Below are 23,789 nucleotides of genomic sequence, written 5' to 3' on the forward strand. Positions count from 1 at the left end.
CGTGCTCATTTGCCTACATAGGTTTTCTTGAACTTGCTAAGCACGATTGGAAACTACTATACTGTGAGTGAAACACTATTTCTGATGCCTGATGTCTGACGTGTTGTTTAGAATATAGCACAACTGTGTATATTTAAAGCACTCACTTCAAATTCGGCGGAAAATGACCTTCTTGTACGTTAACTGGAAATTCTTACTACACCTATAGCGATCGACCATATAGAGATCAGACTACATTTCATAAGGCACACCGGGAATGCCAAGCTACGCCTATCCCCTGTCTATCACATCGTTTACTAACTGGCACCCTGCCATTCGTTGAAACCTTGACCAATCATCTGCCTCATTGCTTTCCAGCGATGAACATTGACAAGATGGCTGCCGCGAGCAGGGCGACCATGCCCTGGGCCTGCGCAGTAGAGGAACCGCTGGTGTTGCACCTGTCAGTAGAGCAGCATCTCTTACAAGCCCCGGTATCTGCAGGGATAAAGGTAACGAATCAAATGAAAGACCTTTATTGTGCATTCATATGCCTCGACGGGCTAGGTACATGTCACTGATAACAGACATATGCAGAAAAGCAATAAGATAACATGCATTGGCATAATACCGGCCGTAAGACTTATACCGGCCGATAAAAAATAATGGAATTTAAAGAGATCTACACATGCAACAATAGTTATTTCTGAGGTGTGCACACTTCAGACATCTAGGTGTCCAATACATCATTTACAAAGCATCGATAACAATGCATTCGAAGACAACAAGGCCAAAAGTTTTCAGTATCTTTTTCGGGGTAGGCAGCTCGTCGTGGGACAAACACACTGTCACGTTCATCGCCAGATTTGTAGATCATAATTACACATGCTCATGGCACAAGACGAACATGATTCAACAACAATCTTGAATTTCTGTTGGTGACCTACAACTCATATAAAAGTGTGAAGAACCGTTGCATAATAGCCCGGATCTACGACTGAATGGGCAAAATTGAACGTACGCAGCCATTTTCCCGCCATTTTTATATTTACGCTAGCAGTGAAGTGTTACGTCACAGCGGTTGTGCCGGACAGAAGTTAAATGAAAATTCTTGACAGTATACGTCCGTTTTCTCATGACATTTTGTATGCTCATGCAGGTTTATGTTTTATGCATTAACTAACAGAAAAGGAAGGAACATGGAGGATGTATAAAGGTACATAGCGACAGTTAATTGTGCCGTGTTTCTTCCGGCCGGTATTTTGTACCCCCTCCCAACCATGCGCCCGTTCGCCGTGTAATTCCGCGGCGTGTTACAATTACAATATTACGCTTTTAGCAGGACAAGAGTGGCAGAAAAGTTACACAGAAGAAGTGGCAAGGGTAACCTATAACAGCAACATGTAACTGGAGAAAATGATGCGTTGACAATTTGTCAAATCAGTATGGCTAGAGAAATCGTCGTAAACGTACCGGTATTATGATAATAGATGTTACAATGTAATTATTGGAAGGTGCTAAGCTAACAGGATGGTCAACATCTTCTCACTCCTTTGTAAAAGTGTATATATAGGAACAGATAATGTTTGATATAAAGTGTTAATCTAGGCGCATCAAAAATAGAAATTTATCCATCGTATTAAGATGTTTAATATGGGAACTCTTTTATGATATTGTTATAAAGTACAATTCGTTCCTTCTGGTACAATTTACAGTGCAAGATAAAATGCTGTTTATCTTCTACCTGTTGTACGTTCTTTACTAATAGAGTATTCGTTTAAAGTTCGACTGGTCTTCATGGTTCAACAACAAGAGTAGAACATCTTCAGTAAATCTACGTTTGACGAAAAGGATATGATATCTGGTTTCTTCGAACAAAATCTCATAGAGTTCACCCAGTGGTCACAGAGGAGAATAGAGAGTGTGTTTGTGTGGAAAAACTCACCTCCTGCAAGGCAGACACAAGCGACGGAGGTGGCACATCCCCGACTGAACGTCACATAGTCACCATTCAGCTTACTGTAGGTGACCTGTCAAGGAAAAAAAGAATTCCCATTACTCTTACAAACCACCCTAGGCTTTTTACAGATTATAGTAATTCAGAAAGACGACATATGTGTACAGAAGAAAGAGCTTCAGTTTGCTTCTTGAGATTAACTTGCTAGTTTTCAGCTACCCCTGTATCACTTTAGCTAGATTAGGGCAAGACCGTTGTGTGTTCATTGTTCCGCTCCCGAAGGTCGCTACTCGCCAAAAAGTAGCGACCTTCGGGAGCGGCCCAAAGCGAACAAGGCTGGACTCCAGGCTACGTCTATATGCCCCATAAGTAGCCGCTTACTACAGCTCTCCCATAGTCAGCAATTCCCGTCCGCACACGTACGCAAGCCTGAATTACAGTATGAGTCTTTACAGTAGGCGAAAACAAGATCTACTTACGGCACATCTAGTGTTCAGACCACCGCAGGTCTCCGTGTTGTTGTTCAGGCTCTGATAATTCTTGACGCAGTCATCGCCGGTTCCGTCACACATGTAACACACCAAGGCTGAGCCTGCGGTGGGAGGAACTCATGTTAGACGTCTGGGTAGCACGAAATGCTACCACTAGAGTAGTTTTGTTTTCTTCTGCAGGCTCCTGAATCCTGTTTTAAAGATATTGTCTTTGCTGCGATTGCATTAGCTAGCAGATCACTGCGCTCTTAAGACTTTATGGATATGGATTGTTTGCTTTTCAAATCTTTCATATTCTGCGTGAATCGTACTTGGAGCTTTATTTGCTTTTTCCTTCTCCTTTTACGCGCAGTAACAGTAGAGTGTAAAACCCCGTTAAACAAAGGATTTCATCTTCCTATGGTGAAAAGCGTTCCTATATAAATTTCGTAAGTTTGAAGATATTAGGGCGTGTATGTATCAGACAATGAAGAAATCTTAAGTATACTAAGTAGTTATATCACTTTTTTGCACTTACCAGATGCGACAAGAGTCCCCAGCAGAATCAGAACAACTTTGCTATCCATGGCGTTGCTTCACGCAGCAATCCTCAGCACAGCCGGCTCAGCTTGTTCAAATGACGACAATGTTGTTGACAACAGATTGTCCAGACTTATACCACCACACCTGGTAACATCACTGTGCATGATTGCACAGCCCCATTGTCTACAAGGTCTTGATATCATGTTTTGGACACCGATGTGTTGAATATTTTATGAGATAAAATTGTTCTTCGTTGGAAAGTGGAGCCTGGCATTGTTCCCTGTATGGCGTTGGCAGGTAAACGTCGTGTAGAAGGACAGACATGATGGTTGATGAACGGGCAACATGAATTATCAATGACGCTTGTATGGTACAGAAAGGTCGCGGTGACAATTATCTCTCGAAGGGCATGTTCACAGGGTAATCATAGGTATGAATGTAAAGAAAATATATATGTACGAATAAAGATTTTATGATTCGAACATTCAGACGTCTCTTTTAATCAGCTTCTCGGTTCATGATTTACTGCAGAACTTTAGGTGAACGCTGATGATGTTGTAAGCTTTGAAAATAAGATGTATGTGAAGGCTTGGGCCCGGCGGAAGTGGGGGTGGGCGGTGACATGATATTTTGTTTTATTCCTATTGACATCAAGTTGATGTATTTGTTTCAGTTCTCCATGTTAAGACAGCCCTTTCGTACTTTTTCGTTTCCATGGCGTCATGTAAACCACACAGCCCAGATTGACAGAATGCAAATACATGTATGTGTGATACTTGCAAGAGGCAGCCATGTACTACATAAGACCTGTGGAAATGTTGAAAACAGGAAGAACAAAAGATAAATCTATTCTAATATCAATGTATTCCTGTCAACACTGTTCGTTTCGTGTTATCGTTCAAGTGTAAGTAATTCTAACACAGAAGAGAAGTAGTCGTACTTTGTGTAGTGAACCAAGGACAACTCCACATGGAGAAAAAACAACAGCTGATAGATACCCGATCCCCCAGTGTCTGTAGACTGTGGGAATTACTATACCTTATGGAGAGACAGTACTGCGGATTCCGTACGTACAAAGTAGGAGGACGATTGTGTCTAACTCCCTAACGGTTTACATATAACTATCGCTAGGCTCTTAAATCGTAAATCAAGTACAGGAGGGATATCTGTGAATGTGCTAAGTAACAAGTTAACGGCCTGACACAAGGAGCGACGGCTGGCACGTAACCACTCGTAACTATGTTTGGTATCTTGTTATCAACTAACAAAAGACCAGAGGGCTGTCAGAAATACTTCGGGGGGGGGGGGGGGGTGTTTCCAAGTGAAAGTCCATGACTTTGTCTAACAAAACATGTGAAGGGATTACACATTACAACATAACATGACAGAACATGGTCCCACTACAATCATATTTCTGATTTATTTCAAAGGCAATGTTGACATGTGAAGCCCATATTTTGCTTGCAAGGAAGGTTTATAAAGGTCTGTAACGAATCATCTACTTAACTATTCAAAATGTCATGAGGTAACCAACTGCAGCATATGTTGATGTGGCAAACGTTCCGGACGTCATTGTTATTTCTATGTCGTACCAGTATTTCTCGCTAGGTGTCCCTGGTGTAACTTCTAATTGGGCCACATCAAGTTAACTTTTCGATGATATGGATAAACTTAATCTAATGCGAGGGCCCAAAAAACAAATTTTGAAGATGATTCTACACAAATGAGAATATAACTGCCTTATCATTGTTAATGTGGGCTTTTATATCAGGTATCTGGCAAAGTAAATGATAATCAATAAAACTGATACAATTCATACCGATGTCACACTTTCCGGCAGTGGACGATGTAGCTAAAACCTAAACAGAACACAGTAGCATCTACGTTGCAATAACCACTAGAACGTCTTCTTGCGATTCAAGGTTTATTTTACATTTGTCAAAACAGTCCTATCAGATCAACCAACTTACCCAACTGAAATGTAGGAATCTCAAATGAAAAGGTTTATTTTCTTTCGTTGCCTGACTAGTTTCCCTTTTCAATCACTTTTTTTGTTTGTTTCAGAACTGAATTGACAAACGTACTGCTTGTTTAAGAATTGTTTACAGCTTAAGTCTGAGTTCCATGGCACATAGGTTCGTCGTTAACGTTTGGTTCCGTGTTCAGTGATCGTCCTCCTCAGCAGACCTCCTCTTGCGGCCGGGGCTGTAGGGGTTCGCGGTGTCGGTCCTCTGGTTGTCCATGGCGAGCTCGTGGGCCAGCTTTTGGTTGAAGCAGGTCAGTGTTGAGCAGTCTCTCTTTCTGATACCCCTACCATAACAAAGACAGAAACATGTGAGTATAGTCTGGAACACAAACTGTTGCCAGGGACAAAGACGAGCTCTTCGAAACCAATTCTAACATTAATCCGGGGTATCAGAATATTGCTGCCGAATAATGCAACTGCTGTCCTAGTACTAGTCTAAAGTCGATTTCAAGTTACCAAAACAATTGGCTGTTTGAATTCAAAAGAATATTATCTCCGGATCCAGACCACTCTTCTATGTGGTTGATTGCCCTTTTAAACAACAAAAATTATTGCAACTGCATTCTCTACATGTAACGTTACTACATTTTTATGTAGTACATGTGATATTAGGCAACTACATCATTACATTACACTTCATCATGATATTTCCCACAATGCGCAGTTTGTGACCATGGACATGAACATATTGAAATATATCTTCCTCCTCGCATGCGCACAGTTTCTCTGTCTCTAATGGATTTTGTTGTCCATAGTTTTCTGGTATTGAGCCACTACTATAGTATATTATTGCGGTATATTTCGTTCAGTTGATTTTTGACAGAAAAATCACTACAACATACAACAGTTTTCTTTCTGTGATTTGAAAGTGTGAAACCTACGGTCCGAACACCCTCTGTGCGGCCAGCTTCTCAGCAGCCAGTTGGTCCACCTCCCGGATCAGTGCCGACACGATCCGCCGCATGTCGCTGTTCGTCATGGCCAGCGGGTTGTCGCCGTCATCAGCTGGTCTGCAGGAGAACAACACGGCTCATGTCAGTAATCATATAATGCTCACTCAGATGTAAACTTATATTTCTTTACAAGGCACCACTAATCATTTGAGAGTGTATTAGTCTAGAGTGCATTCAGAAGGCTTGTGATGAAGACCAGAAATATACTGGTAAAGCTGCACAAAAGTTGAACAAAAAGCATAAATAGTAAATATACACAACACGATATGACATTTTTCTTTTGTAGAATTGTCCAAATTGAAACACATTACGATGCAATATATTTTGCTGTAACGTTATATCACTTATTGTAGTATACATCGCCTGTGTACCTTGGTAAGGCCCCCACGTGGTCCGTGCCCCAGAACACGACCACGCACACGGTGAGAGCGGCCACGGTGTTGACTAGCATGTCTGTGGGCACAAGGATCAAAATGAATAATTCACCAATGCTGGATATAATGTTGAACCCTGACCAGTCAAATTACTCGTTGTTTTTCATGTAAAAGCACGAAAATGTAAGATGAAACACAAACATCGATGTGAAAATATGGAAGCGACCGTTTCCAAAATCTAAAAACTTCCTTCAATAGTCAACGTCAGGAAGTATCGGAATCTATATCTAGCCTACGAGAAATATATTATCTAAAAACAGAGGGGACCAAAGTTGTTTTGTTAGAAACATGGTTTGGGGCTATGTTCATTGAAAATGGAATGTAATACAGCACAAGCTGGGGATAGGATCAGGTTGGACAAGTTTGTTGAGGAGAGAGGCACGATGTTGAGTACGTACATGACAGTGTGTATATGTGGCTAGTATCCTTCACAAGCAGCCCACAGCTCGTATAGGGCAACAAATGTGCACACATGTTAGGGATCTTCTTTGGACCTGACGCGTGCCTTATATGTCCTTCTCCGTGACTGTGAAAGGACAGAGTTGGACAAGTTTTCTAAAATTCACTTGTCCTATCGGGCAAGCACATAAAAAATTTACTTGCCCGAACCAAATTTTCACTGGCCCACAAATTCAAATGTCGCTGTTACTAGTATATGCATTTTCACTTCCAGCAGAGGAATGCTCTGTTGACCATTGCTTGATGTCATGACTGTAAAAAGTATGTCAAAATTGCACTCACTCAATGGAAAAATCGTACTTGCCCTATCAGGCAAGTGGGGTAGGTCATGCACTTGCCCGAACAGCACTTTTACTTGCCCTGGACAATAGGGCTAGTGGACTTGACCAACCCTGAAGGATGAGGCGTGTAATAAGTTGACACGTACTTTGACGCAGAGTATGGCGCTTCGAGATTGGGCGGGTTCCAACAAACGGCATTCAAAATTCTTCTTTATCGCAGATGCCGCCGACGTAATCTGATAAATGAAAGTCGATTGTTTCGACAGAGTAATGTCAATGTGCCGGGTGATGTAGCACAAGCACTGTCGCTAATATACAATACACCGGGCCTCGGGTCGCACGTGAACATGTGACTCATGACTGACTCATAACTGATGACAGAACGTCATGGTCAGACCTGATTAACTGGGCATGCGCAGTAGTACCGACAATGACACGGTTCCCAATAATTGACAGACAGATAATTAAAACGCCTTCCCATATTTCTACCCGGCGTCATGATGAGACCTGACACAATGCGCTAACTTGCACACGTCTTACATCATGGCAGCACTGCGTGACTCTTACAAGACATTAGATCGGGGTTCAAGTCAAGACAGCTATCGTCTGCAGACAGTTGGCGCACGTCAAAAGTAACAGATGAAATCTCATTTCTTCTTTTGAATTGATTTTTTGCCTCTATGCAAGCCTTACTTCCCAGGAGCATGATGTTTCTGCTTCTTTGTTCTTTAAGTCGGGCTGTCATATATGGCCTTCCTACAGCTATTAGATTAATGGAAGTTCTTACAATGTGCAGCCAGTATAACTCGGCGCACTTCATACAAAGGGAAAGTTGAACTTTGCTTTGGGTCGTACTTTGTCGGCAAATGATATTGCGCCTTCAAATATGGTTGAAAGGTATTAAACAAAACATACTCGAAATGCGGAATATTATTATAGTACAAAGCAAAACTTTTCTCCAACACAGCTGTACACACGGATCAAATTTTCAACTACCACTGTTGCCTTCTTCAGGATCAATACTGATGACCAATAACTGACCAGTATTGACAAGGCGACAGTAATCGTTGAAAAATTTATCCGTATGTACTTTTGTGTTGGAAGAAAGTTTAGCTTTGTACTATGGTTATTACCAACATAGATGAGCTTCCATTATATTTAAGGATGTTATCGTTGTAATTTCTCTGGCAGATTTGCTGAGGGATGTACAACAGAATTATTGCATATGAAATATGAAATACAAAGTCTGGCAAACTGAGGAAAAGTGTTAAAGTCAGCTGTTGTTTTTCTTTGCTGAAAATGAATGGGGGGGGGGGGCGGAAATAGTTTGTCAACTTGACTTGTACTTGGTAATGAACAGTATGCTCCCTTGTACACGTACACGACATGATGTATCCGTGCAGTTGTGACTGTGTAATGCCCTACTCTGTATATATGTACTAATGAACTCAGACACCTGGCACATCTGGGCGTTATAACACAATTTTGAGATTGTATAATCACATAATGTACGGAACGCCTTCAAGACGCTTTATTAATAATAATTTCAGCCGTCATCATGTATTACAGGTGTACGAGACATCAGGAGTTACTAACGTTACATGAGGACGATGAAGAAAACGTGCCGGTAAGTCGCAGCGGAAAGGCACCTCACAAATCACGAGGGATCCGGGTTGTTTCATGCGAGTTTGGTGATAACTTGAGCATCCATTTTACTGATGACGTCACAGACATCGCCAACTGTCGCCTACGCAGTTCATATGTAGTAATTTCCATCTTCTTTATTCAATCAACAATGCATGCTCAAGTCACATCTAATATCCTGTGCTTTATCCAGAATAATTCAAGATTAAGAAACGTATTAGAGCCCGACCGTCCAGACTTAATTCTGCTTTTCCTAGTAAAGCGGTTTTGCTTTATCCTATTTTCAAAACTCTCAATGTGAAAACTTTCGGCCGACGAAATAGTAAGACTGTGACCTGGGAGATTATCCGTTAATGTATTCACGGCATCGTTTTGGGCGACATCTTTGGGCGTAACACTGATTTCATCAAATCAGTCCGTCTCGTCTTCCTGACTAATATGAACTGTTCCAGCCTCACAGGTGAATTAAGAGTAGAGATTGTCCATCTCATCACTTCCTCCACTACTATCTTCTCTGTAGGTATAACATGATAATAGTTTCCTGGGATTAAACCGCAGTTAGCTACGTTCTTCCAGTCTCTCCATGCTTAATTATTCACCCATTAGAAGTACATCAGGTAAGCGACCAGAATACTGATGTTTTGTGACGTAGAGGCTTCTGGACCGAGTCAGGATAACTTCGTACATTACGGGATTATAACCCACCTGTTATGTGACTTTCTACCCAGCCTACAATATTCACGTCTATCTGACGGGGAGTCGCGACGACTTAAGCAAGAAGATTGATCGTTGGTTGGTTGGTAAGGTGATAACCAGGGCAAATGCTGAAGATGAGCCGTAATTTTGCACGGACGCCTTTGATACAACATGCTAACAGTCCAATACGATATTTTGGCCTCAACTGGTAGGATATGTTAAGGTTCGTAATGTTCTTGACGTTACTTGGTGTACTTCAGGCAGTACATCTCAGAAGGAACATACAAGAAAAGTGGCGTCCGGTATTGGTCTCAATCGATGCTTCTTCAGGTAGAAAGCAGGGAATAACGGTCTTACAGTTGGTAAGTATGCTAGGCTAAGAATTATAACCTCTGAGGAGAATTGTAGTTTACATATATTGTTCATCTTTCCGTTGGTTCTGAGCGTCTTTCTGTCTCGCCTTCTGCGCATATGGTATACCAACTACACGAACCGGGAAGTGACGGGTTGCTAGTCGAAATCTGGGAAATTAAGTTACTTGGAGATTTTGTGTGATCACTTGTACATGAGCTACTCCTTACCAAAATCCATAACCTGTAGCCTACTTTTTACAGCGGAGACAAGTGCAACTAGAGTTCAACGAACCCATCTCTTCGCCAAATAATCATGCCTTTATTTAAGACTTTAAGGTCTTATTGTTCCTCACAAACACACAAACATTACCAAAACCAGACTGTGACCTGACAGATGACCTGGTAGCATCCCTGGTCAATCAGAATTTCATGCTTGTCAATTTAGACTTTGTCCCCAGTGTAAGGGCGTCCTCCAGCAAACCATCTGTATAACAGCTGTGTCCATAGATATAGGTCAAAATGAGATATATAGAGCACAGTTTATTTCTGTTAATAAGTTTTGCTGCAGTACCTTAGGAAGCCGCTAGGGGGCCCACTATCATAATTTATCTTCGTTTTCCTGACCCCTACCCACCTACCAAATATCATCAGGATTTTTTCAAGGCTTCTCGAGTTATGCATTCCACAAACAAAAGGACGCACACACTCGGCCTGCTACCGTCCTAACGGAAAATGTTACGTCAACTATTTTCGAACACAACCTTTCTTTCCGCAGCCGCTACTTAAATACTAAATATCATGAAAATCCATACACAGCTTCTTGAGTTATATGCTGTTGGCATGGATTTATGAACTTTCCTCATTAATTATGCAAATAAGCTACTAATTTGCATAATTAGTATTACATTGTATAAGTCATCACTCATTCTATCTACATACCGAAAATCCTGATGATCTGTTTACATGTTCTCAAGTTATCCTCGTCCAAAGTTTGAACGGAAATCGGTGCCTGCAGTTCCCAAAGAGCCGCTAGGGGGTCCAAACTCACAGCACTTACTCTCTGTTTCAAGGGCTATCTACCACTCAAAAATCATGACCACAGCATGTCCAGAACACGAAGTGCCAAAATTAAAAGTTTTGCTGCAGTACCTTAGGCAGCCACTAGGGTGCCCATTATCGAACTTGACCTTCGTTTTCCTAACCCCAATCCACCTAACAAATATAATCAGGATCCATTCAAGGGTTCTCGAGTTATCTTGCTTACAGACAAACGCACTTACATACAAATCCCGCTACAGCACCATAGGTAAGAGCCAGGTAAACCATTTTTGCACTTGACCTTCCTCTCCAAAACCGCTACACACCTACCAAGTTTCGTGAAAATCGCCCAGCTAGATTTTGACTTATGCTGCCAAAAACAAACCGCAAAAAACATACCAAGCTCGCTGCAGTACCCTAGGAAAACGCCAGGTAAACCGTTTTCAAACTTGGCATTCCTTTCGACAACTGCTACACACCTACCAAAAATCACAAAGTTCCATCCACAATTTCTCGAGTTATATGCTGTTGACCTACATACAGACCCAAGTCAAGCAATCTCATACTCTTCTTGGCGAAGAGAATAACTGACTCCCCATTGCACCGTGCTTCTGCCTGACTCCAGCAAGCCAAAACTCATTTCGCCGTCTGACTAATCGCCAAGTCCAAGCAGATCTCAAGTTCGGTGGAAAATAGCAACTGTCGGCCGGGGCGGTCCGTAGGACAGAATCTCGGCTGATAGGTACGATTTTTCCATCGGACGATCTGCAGATTTACGCATGGCAAGACCAGACTATGTATATAAAAACATATGGCTCTGGGTAGCAAATGTGCTCATTTGGGGACACTTTGGGCGCAACAAATCCTTGTGTTCTTCGGCACAATTTTCACAGCTTAACCGAAAAGGCCCAGGCTCAGTGGGCATCACTACGTCACGTCATGGGCACAACGTCCGGGCAAGTATCGAACTCGGGACATATTGGTTCTGAGCCTAATACCAGTACACTAATCGTTACGCCACACCGACGACAAAGACCAGACCATGCAGTCAGACAATACACGAACACCAGGGGCTTCTATTCCCTTTACAAATGTAGTCATCAGCAACAAACACTCTTTCGTTGTACATTTGCCATATTTCACAATACGGGCATACCTCGCTCGATCCATCCCACCACGAACAAATAGAGACATATGAGTACGAAATGCTGTCTTATTTTGAAGCATCAACACCAGACGGAAAGAAAATTCGAACTACAGATCTACTTCGTGCATTTCTACGTAGGGAAGTCTTCTGGTAAAGTATAAAGTAAAGGCATAAGTATCGTGAAAGTATCCAACTGTACACATTTTCCAGGTAGCAACAGAATAAAGAGAAACGAGATATATGGCCCTACCTTGCCTGTCGTCTGCTGCTGGTGTGGTCTGTAGGGAGAGGTCCTGTCCACCGATGATCTCCTTGCCTGAATGCCACACGCTGTTCTCGCCAGTATATATACCCGTGCTGAGGGGTAATTATCCCACTGGCACATGCGCATCACGTCAGGAGAACAAATTACGGAGGTGGAAACGACAAGTCAACTTTCTTCCAAGTTAACTTGTTTCATAATAGCCTAAGTCATGTGACCAGTTACATTTCCGGAATGGTGCGCCGTGCACACTACGTGCAAACTGCCACGTACTTCCCTCTCTCTACTCTCTACTTTAAGTTCTGCATTAAGTTAAAACTTACAAGCTAGCGGGTTGTATCATCATTTTCGTACATCACTAAGGCTTGGGCACAAACTACCTTGTTTGTCTCCAGTTATAGACTTTGTTCCTCATTGTGGACTATAGGACCATGACATGAATTAGGTAGATGGTAAAACCATATTCATTCTTTGCACGCCCAAGCTATCTTGTCTTCCTTCTTTCCTTCCGGCTCTAAGTACCCCACATATACATGGCCAGTGTTATCTTTCTTTCAGAAGTAAGTGTTTCGTCTAAAACTATTCAAAATGAAACTGCCAAAAGGAAACCCACGACCATGTTTTCTGTGCTATCAGATTGTCTCCCACACCGTAACGACCTGTCACATAAATGTTTCATTCCTTTTTCTTTCCCAGCCTCCGTAGAAATCATCCCGGCGCCACGATCCGGAGCACGAGTTTGCAAACCGGGAAGTCTTGTGCAGCTAACACTAGACATCATCACAGCTCAGAAAGTTTCATTTCAAATATTTCGGATGTCTCATGACAACCTGGCATGAAGTCAGCAATCATCTTGATCCATTACAATAGCGCTAGACGAGGGCGTAAACGAATTTTGGCCGTACGCCAGGTTCAACCTGTCTTAGATGCTCAGGCAAACTACATGTTAGACCTCAAACTTTCAGGCTTTCTTTCTTTGCATGAAGCGATAGCTATAGGTTATCAACTTACGTAATCTACGAGAAACTGCTGCTGCAGGCTGCGACAAAAAGCACTCAGAGCTTGATGCGGGATTAGTCCTACCCGTAGGAAATTAGACTAAGCGCACCTGTTGCCCAGAGTTTGTAACCCTTTTGACCTTATTAATTACCAGAGCTGTTAATCCGCTTATCTAAAGCTTTTCTTTTATCGGACATGTTTGACCATACCCGACCCACCTGGCAACATCATCAGGACAGATCATCACGCCACGAGCTGCCCTGATGACGCAATGCCGTTATTCGTGTCACGTCTGTTATCAGGCCAAAATTCATATCAGTATTTCACTAACAATTTCCTGTTTGTGTGTGTGAATCGTGCGGGTCCATTGGGGTTAAACGGCCTCACTTTGGGGCCCATTAAGAGCTTTCAGCGGACTTACGATACAGCTTTTAGAGACACGGTAGAGAAAAGTAATGGACATTGAAGCGGGAAATGGGTAGTCGTAAACGCTATTGTTTGGGACTTTGATGGGAAAGTTTGACAGTCGCCTCTTTTTGTTGAAATAACACAGGGAAAAGTCCGGCAATTTAGGACAGTGATTGTCATGTTCTTTAGACTCCTGCAAAATAGAGTATATTATACCATGGAAACTTTCAAAGTTTTAAAGGGAAACTCTTTGTGCATAGCAAGAAATGGCCGAATGAGGTAGACGTTGCTAACCCATGCAAGAATGAGAATACAAAAATACAGAATGTTGCCAGTCATGTGTAGTACACATATAGATTTAAACGCCTTTAAATTTATTTCTTCGTCTTGAGATATGCAAAATCACATAAGAGGATCTTGCTGATTATGCCGGGTATTAGCTTCTTAATTAGATCTTCTTTTTTAGTTTCTTCTCCTCTGGTGGTTGATGGCACATGGGGGCAACGCTATATGGTAGTTCCTTGTGGTGATACTATTCATAACGCTTTATCCCACAGTGGATTCTAAGCTAATGTCAATGAGTGCAACGTCTTTTACATCCCCAGTAGATCAATGTACATGTACTCCTACATCGCCGTCTGTTCTCAGAGACTTCCAGCCGTTGACGTTCTCTATCCACGTGTTCCATAAGAGTCTAGTTATGCTGAAATCTATAAAAGACTAAAAGGCCGTTCCACTTGACCCCCATAAGCGAACTTTGGCGTACTTAAAGCAATCCCGTTTTAGGGCAGACAGGTTTCTGAGAAATGGGAGCCACTGCCTTGACCTATAGGCATGATAGGCCCAACACTTACACGATGGAAAAATACTGTTCTTCCCACCTGGAATAACTGAGGGCAGAGGATCCAACTTTCAAAGCAAGGCACGCGGCGGCACCATGTAGGAAAGAAACCTTAAATCTCTGTTAGAAAGATATGACAGGGATAGTAGTCTTGATATACAAGCATTCCTAAGTTTAATCATCTGTCGCTGCCGACATAAGTAGATGATATCTGCAAAGATGTTACAGTGCTCTGGTGGTTTAAAATATGCAATCTTTGATGTTGCCATCGCCCGTACCCTTTTCTGGTTTGTTTTTGGTATATCTATATGTATTATGGCTGTATCTGTAGAGCATGTGGACCTTTAGCTTTTAGCGTAATTAACCGCACAGGTTGTGCTAAGCCCTTTTCGCTTCGGGAGTTAACGTTCTTAGTGTTACATAACTACTTATACTTTTGATTCACGGATGAGTGATGTGCGTTTTTAACGTACTTAACCAAGGAAACTACATTATGTCCTTGATGTCTAACTATCCTGCACAGAGAAGGGCACAAGCTGCAGATTTACAGGGAGTTACGCCGGGTTTACGGCGGATCTGCGACGCATTTACGTGAAGTTTGGAAGAAGTGCAAGAATGAGCTCGAGATCCCGAGGTAATTCTAACATGTGCAATCGACTGTGTAGTCTTACAAGGAAGTCCTTGGAAAAGCTAAAAAGAAAAAAAAGGGCCTTTTGATATTAGAAACTTGCATGTAGGTTGTTTTCTGCATAATCTTGAATATACATGCATCGCGCTCAGTCGTTTGCACGTGCAGGTGGGGTGTCCAAAGTGCAGCTTCCTTTCACACTGACAAAAGTGATGTTTTAATCTTACTTAAGTAAGGACCTGTATAAACATTTTGTTAAGCTAGACGAGTGGTGTCTGTCAGTTATTGTAGGAGAAGCACACGTCAAAGTTTACCACCATGGCAGTGTGATTTCATTAGTTTCTCCTGTCATAAGCGCCACCTAACGGATCATTTCCGAAACGTTTGATAGTTGAGTAACGTTAGATTTCCCACTGTTCCAAGCTATACTCGTATACTGAAGTTTAAGTGCTTACTCTTGACACCACATTCACTAAGCTGGTTGGTTGAAGAGTCAGACCTATAGTTTTGCATGTTTTATTCACAATCATGTGTTGTTGTTTCTTTTTTGTAAAGATTCAAATTTGTCTCGGCAATTCATCGACATAACTTACACGCCGGACAACGAGTGACACATAGCCACTATTGGAACAATGAAGTGTTCCTTTGTATGGTCTGGAAATTTGTGCAATAAGATGCAATATAGAAGAAGATACCCCTTGAGTATAGGTAACAAAGAATTAGAAGGCAAACACATATTTCATCCAACTCCAAGTCTATCGTTTAGATGTAACCCCTGTTTCCGTGCCTTTGTTGGAAACTTGGTAGGTAAGAAATATATTAAGTCACCGCTCATTTTAAAGAACGACTACACATTCTATCCATGTAGTGACTACTTTTGCATTTGTTTTCTGAAAACGGGCAGAGCCTTTGTTTGTGTAGTAACAGACCCGCTTCATGTTGTACTTTGTTGCGCCAGTCAGTACGGCTGGTTCAGACGCAGACATGTTGAGAGGGTTGGCGGGTCTCTGTTCGCACGGTCTGTCACCATGCCAAGCCGCCCAGGAATGCTTTCAAAGTTCCCCAGGAATATCTCCCTGACAATGTTCAAATAAACAACCGTTTAACGATAGTATAAACACGTCCAACAGTGGATAAAAACCACCACCCGTCCAGAAGTGCCCAGCCGAGAACTGGGCCATCTACATTTTCTTTTTCAATTCTAGGGTGAAAAAAACATGTTTCTGCGTATGGTCTGGGTCAGTTGGGTTGTTATTCGCTTTATACTCTATCAAAAAAGAAAGCTTAAGCTTTTCATTTCTACAATATAATCAAAGATACTTCCTTTAGTAGCACAGTTACAGTATTTCATATTCATGAAAATCAACGTGCCTATATTGCCTGTGTAGAAAATGTTATGCTTCGAGTACGTAATGAATAAGGCATTCAAAGACTATACATGCTTTAATCTGTTAGTACCCTTTGACATCAAGATTATATCAAGGATCATCAAGAAGCCAACAGCCTGAGGGAAAAAGAATGATGACTTCAATGGTCTCTTTAACCCACCATCATGGCGGACCTATGTTACGTCACGGTCACGTGCCTGCAAAACACCGTAGGTTTCCGCAGTGTGTATAAATCGCGCATATCTGTCAATTGATCAATACTCCTTTTCATATTAGAAGTATCTAGAAGAAGAGTACAAAACGCGCGTGTGTATAGAGGGGGGGGGTGCTTATGAACATAGTATAGATAGTCAGCATACAGGCACGGCAACACAACTTACTAGTATGCCATACGTTTGCAATTTTCTACAGCAAGTTAACTCTACCTAGGCTTTATTAAGTGCGGGTCGTGCGAACAGGATTGAAGTGGAATCTTCAGGCTGTGACTTTCATACAACTGCTGCATTTGTACAATTAAAGTATGGACTAACGCATTCAAGTATTGAACTTGGAATTTACGCACAATAAAGACATCGTTAGAGTAAAGAAATAAAACTTTGTCTATCAAGTCACTTTAATCTATCCCTCTCGCTATTTCTCAGTATATGTTACATTGCTATCCCAGTTTCCATTGACATTAACGAGCGCTTCAGGTTTTGAAGTCTCCAACCTAAATGACTGCCAGGGATCAAACAAGCGGTAGGAGCGGCCGGTGGCGCGCGGGGACGTGTTTCAAAGGAACGGGCTTCATGCATCAGGAAGACAAAGCGTCAACCATGTCCAGGTTTCATAGTCGCAATTCCCTGCCATCTTTAACTAAAAGGCAACTATTGTGTTCTTTCAATTTACCTTGTCGCTTTTTGTGCGCACTGATTGCAAGCTTTTGACCGCTTCACGTGGAGCGTAGTCTCGGCGTTCCTGTTGCCGCGCCCCGGCCACTTTTTATCGCCAGAACCCGAGACCTTGCGACAAACCTCGGTCTTCCCGCGAGAACACAACCCCTTACCGAGAACACGAGGGGCAAGAAATCATCGTTAATTTATTTGTAAATAAACGGCCGGAGGGGAACACCTCGAGGGGAAGCGGATGGCCGGAGGGCAGCAGGGCTAGCTAGGTTGTTGTCGTCACCACAAGGACAGGACTCCGATCCAGAACTCCCAGTGACTCTGTTTGGCTGCAGATATGGCGGACATGACAATTGTTGGATTTCTTCTCGTCATTGTCGGAGGTAAGAGCGTCCTCTCGGCACCCTCTCGTCCCAGAGTGATTCAGCATGGCCTAACCAAAGAAACGGGCTATTGGCATGTTTATACGATGGGCAGCAGTAGATAAGGTTGCGAGCAAGCTGACTGACTGGCTCAGTGTTATGTTTAAATAACAACGAGCCAAACAATTATTAAGTGGAGTTGGGGTTCGCAGGTAATATGTCTGATCCCAGGGTCAAGTAGGGAGACCATAGTACGTAACCATGTGCGCCATTCATGATTGTGACGCAAGGAACAAGACTTGTTGTGAGCATGTCTGTACTTCCTTTGTGTTATTGGTTTTTGATCACAACTGAATTCACTTTTCTGGACAGAGCAGCGCAATGACTGACCTTGGCAACGTCCCGTCGAAATGGCGTATTGCTAGAGTGTCAGTCAGGTATTGTGGGACTGTTGTTCTAACTTAACCATGGCGTGGCGTGACTTACTCCAACTATGTTAGTACACACGCTGTGATAATAGCGAAACAGTTTCCATGGCCCACATCACCTCCAAATGAATGCTGTTACCTCCTCTGGATATAGCTTTGTCCCTAGCGCTCCTGAACAGGAAAGGCTGAGTTTAAGTTTGGTAGAAGGTTGTTGAACTTGGCACGTCCTCTCAATTCTCGCAGGCAGGCGGCAACTGTAGGGTTTGTTGACCCACGTTATTTGAGTTCAATCGCGGCGTTTGGCCTTGTTATTCAAGTACTTGGCGACCAGTGGGGCGCTGAGTCCCAGGCCGCGGGGGGCGGCCTCGCTCCAGCCGGGAGATTGAATCACTGGTAGTCTTCCAGCTGATTCACCCGCCTGTAAATTGGGCAATAATTGTCCGCATGTGACAGTAGAGAAAAGTTGACCCTCCAACACTCAGCGTGCATGGTCGGCCCTTTTATTTGCTTGCCTATTGTCAGGGTAAACCCATTGCTACTTTTGGGGGATATGCGGAGCCAGCGGGTCAGGGGTAAAAGTCATACTGACAGACTGAAGTATATAGAATGGGCATCCCCTTCCCTGTGCTGTCAAACGAGACGGAGATGTTTTGTTTTTACCACCGACCAATGGACGGGTCCGTTTGTCCTGATTATGTGTTAAGTTGTTCATGAGTAAAAGTACAAGTATTATTGTGGAATTGTCCCTACATAGCAATCTCGACCAATTAGATTTTGTCTCACAAAAGGTTACTGGTGAAAAATTAACACCAGGCAAGTCTTTTGTTCCACCGTTAACAAGTCTCCCGTGGTAATTGTGTTGACACACTTGGTCGATAATCACTTCTTTTGTTTTTATCAAAGCCGTTAACGACACGAGAAAAACGTGTTCGAGTTTCCTTTAGCAACTCTCAAGTCAAGTCACGAGTGTCGGTTTTCAGTCGTGTCCTGTGTTTTGGTTGGTATGTTTGAAAATCTATTGCACTTACAGGATTTCTACATTTTTACTAACTTGTTCTTCTATTAAAAGAAATGGCAGATGAATTGTAACTTTATCAAACACAGTCATTCGTACCTAGTTATGTCTAGAACATACACATGCACAAACACAAACACACACTCTTTCTCACACACACGCGCGCGCAAAGAGACACATACATACATATACACACAGGCACACTCATACCCAAACACGCACACGCGCGCGCACACACATGCACACACTCAAGCACGCTGGCAATCACTCTCACAAATGCGAAGATCGCAGTGCTATGATTCTACACAGATAGACGACATGCCAACCCAGCCCGAGGCGCCCGCCTGAGAATGTAGTGCACAGTTCATACGTCTGCACGACCCATGTTGGCCGCTCGAGGCAAAATGAGTGCTTAAACAAACATGCCTGACCTTGTGACACCTCAGTGACATGATAACAAACGCACTCATCTTCTGCACCACTGCCCGATATCCCTGCAAAAGGGGAGGGAACTTTTCAATAGGGAAGGGGCAGCTTGATAACGTACAGTCGATAGATGACGATAAGTTCTTTATAAAAAAACTCTTTCTTTCGATGTTTAGTGTTTGAGTGCTATTTGACAAGTGACTGGCTGTGTAAAGTTGAGTTAGAACGGACGCCTGGTGTTCACAGGTCTGTCGCCTGAGGGCGCTACAGGAGCGAGTATGAGATGAAAGTTGTAAGCTACACGATCACGATCATCATTCCAAACAAGGGCAAAAAGGCTCCGAATTATTGCAATGTAATGGCTAAGGATGTAACGAATAAAATAAATCATACTCAACAAATGATAATCTTTGAGCCGCCAGTGCCTCGGTTCCAGGTATACATTCTGCTGTACCAAACTCTCAAAGACTCTAGTCCTCATAAGCCCAGCCAGAGCTGCCATCAGTGAGTTGGTGTCATCAACTGATATGACACCATTTATTCAACAGTATATTTAGTCTATTATTGGATATCAAGATATGAAGTTACAGAAATATTTTCTGCACCAGATTTCCTTTCCGAAACTAGATAGATCACGGTAATGTTGAAACTGTAAGTGAGTTTATCACAGCTTCTCCATCCTGTTTTAAAGCTTTCACGCCCGCATTCTTCTCTGACCAATTTCTGTCATGCCCCTGATACGGTCCGTTTTGCCCATCTCGGAAACACAATTGTTTCCTCTAAAAGCCAAGTTTTCATCACCAGGTTGCCATTGCTGAAGTCTGGGTCATCGCCGCTTCCTGAGTTAGTGATCGGCCCTGTCATCAGCCGGCCAGAGCTTTCACTACTCACAGAAAAGGGACGCATTTTCCTACCCCGGCATGCGTGACCATAAACCCGCCAAGCCCGCCAGAACAGGGGGCCAAGTTTGAGTGGGGAGGGGGCTGGGGTCGGCAAGGGAATGTCGATGGAAAACATGGACAGTCTAATAGGGGGGGGGGGGGGTGTTGGCATCGATGTGTCTCTTCATCCTTTCGGCCGCCACGATTGACCGACTCTCATAATTCCACCGGACGCCATAACACCACCTCATCATGAGGAAAATGAATGTAAAGTGATTTAAAGATCTTTACCAATGCGGTATGATTAGCCTGGGTACCATTCGATTTCTACCGGGGCTCCATACACTCGCTACCCTACAAACAGGCTAGGTATGACGGCATGCGGTTAAAGAGTTGATCTTACATTAACGGACAAATTAAGGCATTAGAACAGATAAGATTGCCGATCAAGTATTTTTCAACAAGTCATTCGTTAGGTAATTATGGTTTAGACATCGAACTGGATGGATATATATATATATATATATATATATATATATATATATATATATATATGAGGGTCTTCATGCTCTTTTCCGTAAGGTGTAGGCTGCCTTTTTAAGTTGCCGTAATTCGTAGGGAAGCTATTCTATTCTACGTAATTCGTAGTGAGGATGGAAAATTTACCGTAAAGCGTAGCCAGTGCATTTCACGTAAGGCGTAATCAAACCTAAAATTTCCACGTAAAACGTAATCAACCCTAAAAACGTTCTGTAGATCGTAGTCTGGCCTCCCAATTTTCGTAAGTCGTAGCGTAGTCTACCAGCTAATTTTGCCCCTCAAAATACAGGAAATGGCGCTTCAGATGGACAAGATTTCAAAATTTCGCCAGACCTCCCTTGCGATGCCGTTCACCTTCAGCTTCGGCCATCGACATGTTGAAACTGTTTATGGGGGGCATTGTGCTCACAAACCTTTTTTGCTAATAGAAATGTCGTTGAATTTAGCTTAGTCTGACAGCCAAATTTTCCCATCAAAATGCAGGAAATAGCGTTTTAGAGTCGAAAGATGTCAACATTTTCCTGTGCCTCCATTGGCCTTGCGACCCCTCGCACCTCCAGCGCTCGAAATGCTGACAATGCGTTGGGTGGGGCAGGGCGGGGTTCCCTTAATAGACTTCTTGGCATTATGCTTTATATAATGCCCAGAAAAATTTTGCCCAGAAAAATTCAAGAAATGGCGTTTCAGAGGGTCACGATTTCAAAATTTCCCCGGACCTCCCTTGCATATATAAAATGTTTATAACTTAGAGCCACTTGTGTAAATGATACTAGACTCAACATGTTGACTTATTCATATCTATAGATATTCATATACATGTATGTAGCCAATGCATTTGTATGCACTTGTCTGCTTGTATACTAGCATGTAGTATATGTAGTTGTAATAGATCTTAAGCTATCTTTTATTGTGCCAATAAAGATAATTATATATTCAATGTGTACAGCATCAAACTGCGCTACTTTATTGTTTATAGCACTTAACAGCAGGCCTCACGTGGAAGTCTAATTAGAAGTGCGTGAATTCCCCAAGCTATCAGTATAGGAATTGTAACTACACATGTTATTTCGCAGTGATGTTTGACCATGTTGCTGAGGCGCAGAAGGATGAGAGTGAGTCTATAGAGCTGGACCTGAGGAAGGGACAGGTGTACGGCTGGAGTAACTACATCACCGTGCTGACCGGCCCGAGTTACGGCAGCCGGGCAGACTGCGACAGCCAGGCCGTGGTCAGGGTGGACTTCTCGGGCCCGTACAAATCCGCACGCTTCGTCCTGCAGTACAACGATCAGCCCCGGCTGTGGACCTTCGACGTGTCCGACTCCCCTGCCGCGGACGGGTACGGAGGAGACCCGGGACTCACATCCAACATGGCGGAGACTCAGATCTTCAACAAGTAAGTTTGTAACCATGGCAGCCATTCCTCACAAAACTGAAACCTCTTGCTTCCCATCCAATTTCATGAATCACCTCATGTTAGTATTTCGTCGAAAAAAAAAGTTGAAATTGATGCATGAGAAAATATTTTAAAAATGTCTTGTTGCACATTCTTATATAAACAACTGTGTTTGGATGAGATGAAATTTCCAGGAAATACTGTGCGCCACCTGGCGCTATGGCCGTTACGATGCCGGGAACACATGTGCACGTTTTGCGGTTGCACTTCGCAAGCACAAATGTCTATCATCTAGCCTGTGTTGTCTTCTCATTTGCTTTTTTCCTTTATTTCAAGCAAACACATAACCTTGACGTACACAAAATTGATATTTAGATGTATTTTTTCATCTCTGCTCGGTTGTTCTGTGACATCACATCACTGAAATGTCTACTCCACCCTCCAGGCAAATGCGCGTGTACAGTAACAACCTGCCGGGCTACATGGATGCTACTATTGACGGGGACTTGTTGATTCGGATTGAAGATGACATCATCGACAGAAACTCCCGGCTGAGTCTGGAGATCAGTGATGAGCGGCTGGAGTGGAACCGGATCGGCTCGAAGAAGAAAGGTTACATCAACAGCCAGTTCCTGTACACCCTGAGCGGACAGAGACCGATGTACGGGGAGGTAGACTATTACATTTATGCCGGATTCAACCGCGTGCCGGCGGGGACATTCCGGTCCGGATCCGGCCTGTGCAAGGCCTCCGTCATCCTCCTGAAAGCAAAAGGTGGGGATCTTTATTTACAGTAGCATCGAAACATTTCAATCATAACAATAACATGTCCCATGTTGATGAAACATGACTTGTTTATCTTCGCATAGTAAGGGGAGGAGTAAGTCAATTTTCTGGTAGAGCTCATCTAGGTCTGAATCCCTTCGTCCAAATATAGGGCATCCCTCCAGCTGCTTCTTCAATTGCAGCTTCCATTGTGCACATTTCCCTTCCCGAGTACCGTCATTCCATGTCTTACCCGTATACACTAATCAGCATAGAAAATGCAATTTTTGGTCTACCTGAACTGTAGAACACACACTGTCAGACAGAAAATGCATCATGTCGAAACCGTTATCCGAACGTCTATCGTTCGAGCACATTAGCACAAGTTCTGGTTGAAACCATTTGACATACTGTATTCCCATTACGTAGGGCTATGTTTGGTATGTTGCAATTAAAACAACTGTCCGAGTCGCCCGCATTAATGTTCCACGTTTTGTTTCCGGATGACCAGTTGCATACCTTTGGCTGTACTCGGCCGCGCAGGTGTAACACTAAGCCGTACTTCGGTCTGCTTGGTTGCGCTTGTT

The 23,789-nt window shown here is 43.0% G+C and overlaps 3 protein-coding genes across 13 annotated transcripts in view; 1 reads left to right on the plus strand and 2 right to left on the minus strand.

The window, feature by feature from the left end:
• Positions 1-16: 16 nt before the first annotated feature.
• LOC118414608 (prostate stem cell antigen-like) lies at positions 17-3,098 on the minus strand. The gene is made up of 4 exons (XM_035818766.1): positions 2,945-3,098; positions 2,416-2,528; positions 1,925-2,009; positions 17-477 (listed from the first exon to the last, which is right to left on the minus strand). The coding sequence occupies exons 1-4, from the start codon at positions 2,991-2,993 to the stop codon at positions 344-346; spliced, it is 381 nt and encodes a 126-aa protein (XP_035674659.1). The 5' UTR covers positions 2,994-3,098; the 3' UTR covers positions 17-343.
• A 1,248-nt stretch (positions 3,099-4,346) lies between these two features.
• LOC118415036 lies at positions 4,347-12,424 on the minus strand. The gene is made up of 4 exons (XM_035819415.1): positions 12,231-12,424; positions 6,300-6,381; positions 5,857-5,985; positions 4,347-5,259 (listed from the first exon to the last, which is right to left on the minus strand). The coding sequence occupies exons 2-4, from the start codon at positions 6,377-6,379 to the stop codon at positions 5,112-5,114; spliced, it is 357 nt and encodes a 118-aa protein (XP_035675308.1). The 5' UTR covers positions 6,380-6,381; positions 12,231-12,424; the 3' UTR covers positions 4,347-5,111.
• A 4,775-nt stretch (positions 12,425-17,199) lies between these two features.
• Positions 17,200-23,789, plus strand: part of LOC118412958 (signal peptide, CUB and EGF-like domain-containing protein 1) — a 61,624-nt gene continuing 55,034 nt past the window's right edge. For 5 of the 11 annotated variants that reach the window (XM_035816042.1, XM_035816043.1, XM_035816044.1 and 2 more), the window contains exons 1-3: positions 17,205-17,773; positions 22,116-22,437; positions 22,883-23,211. In XM_035816042.1, the coding sequence (XP_035671935.1) occupies positions 17,728-17,773; positions 22,116-22,437; positions 22,883-23,211 (697 nt within the window). In that variant the 5' untranslated portion in view covers positions 17,205-17,727. Of the gene's footprint in view, positions 17,774-22,115; positions 22,438-22,882; positions 23,212-23,789 lie in introns of all 11 variants that reach the window. The other 6 variants (XM_035816035.1, XM_035816036.1, XM_035816045.1 and 3 more) reach the window with 4 other exon arrangements.

This window comes from Branchiostoma floridae, chromosome 4 (genome assembly GCF_000003815.2).
Source record: "Branchiostoma floridae strain S238N-H82 chromosome 4, Bfl_VNyyK, whole genome shotgun sequence".
Classification (NCBI taxonomy): Eukaryota; Metazoa; Chordata; class Leptocardii; order Amphioxiformes; family Branchiostomatidae; genus Branchiostoma; species Branchiostoma floridae.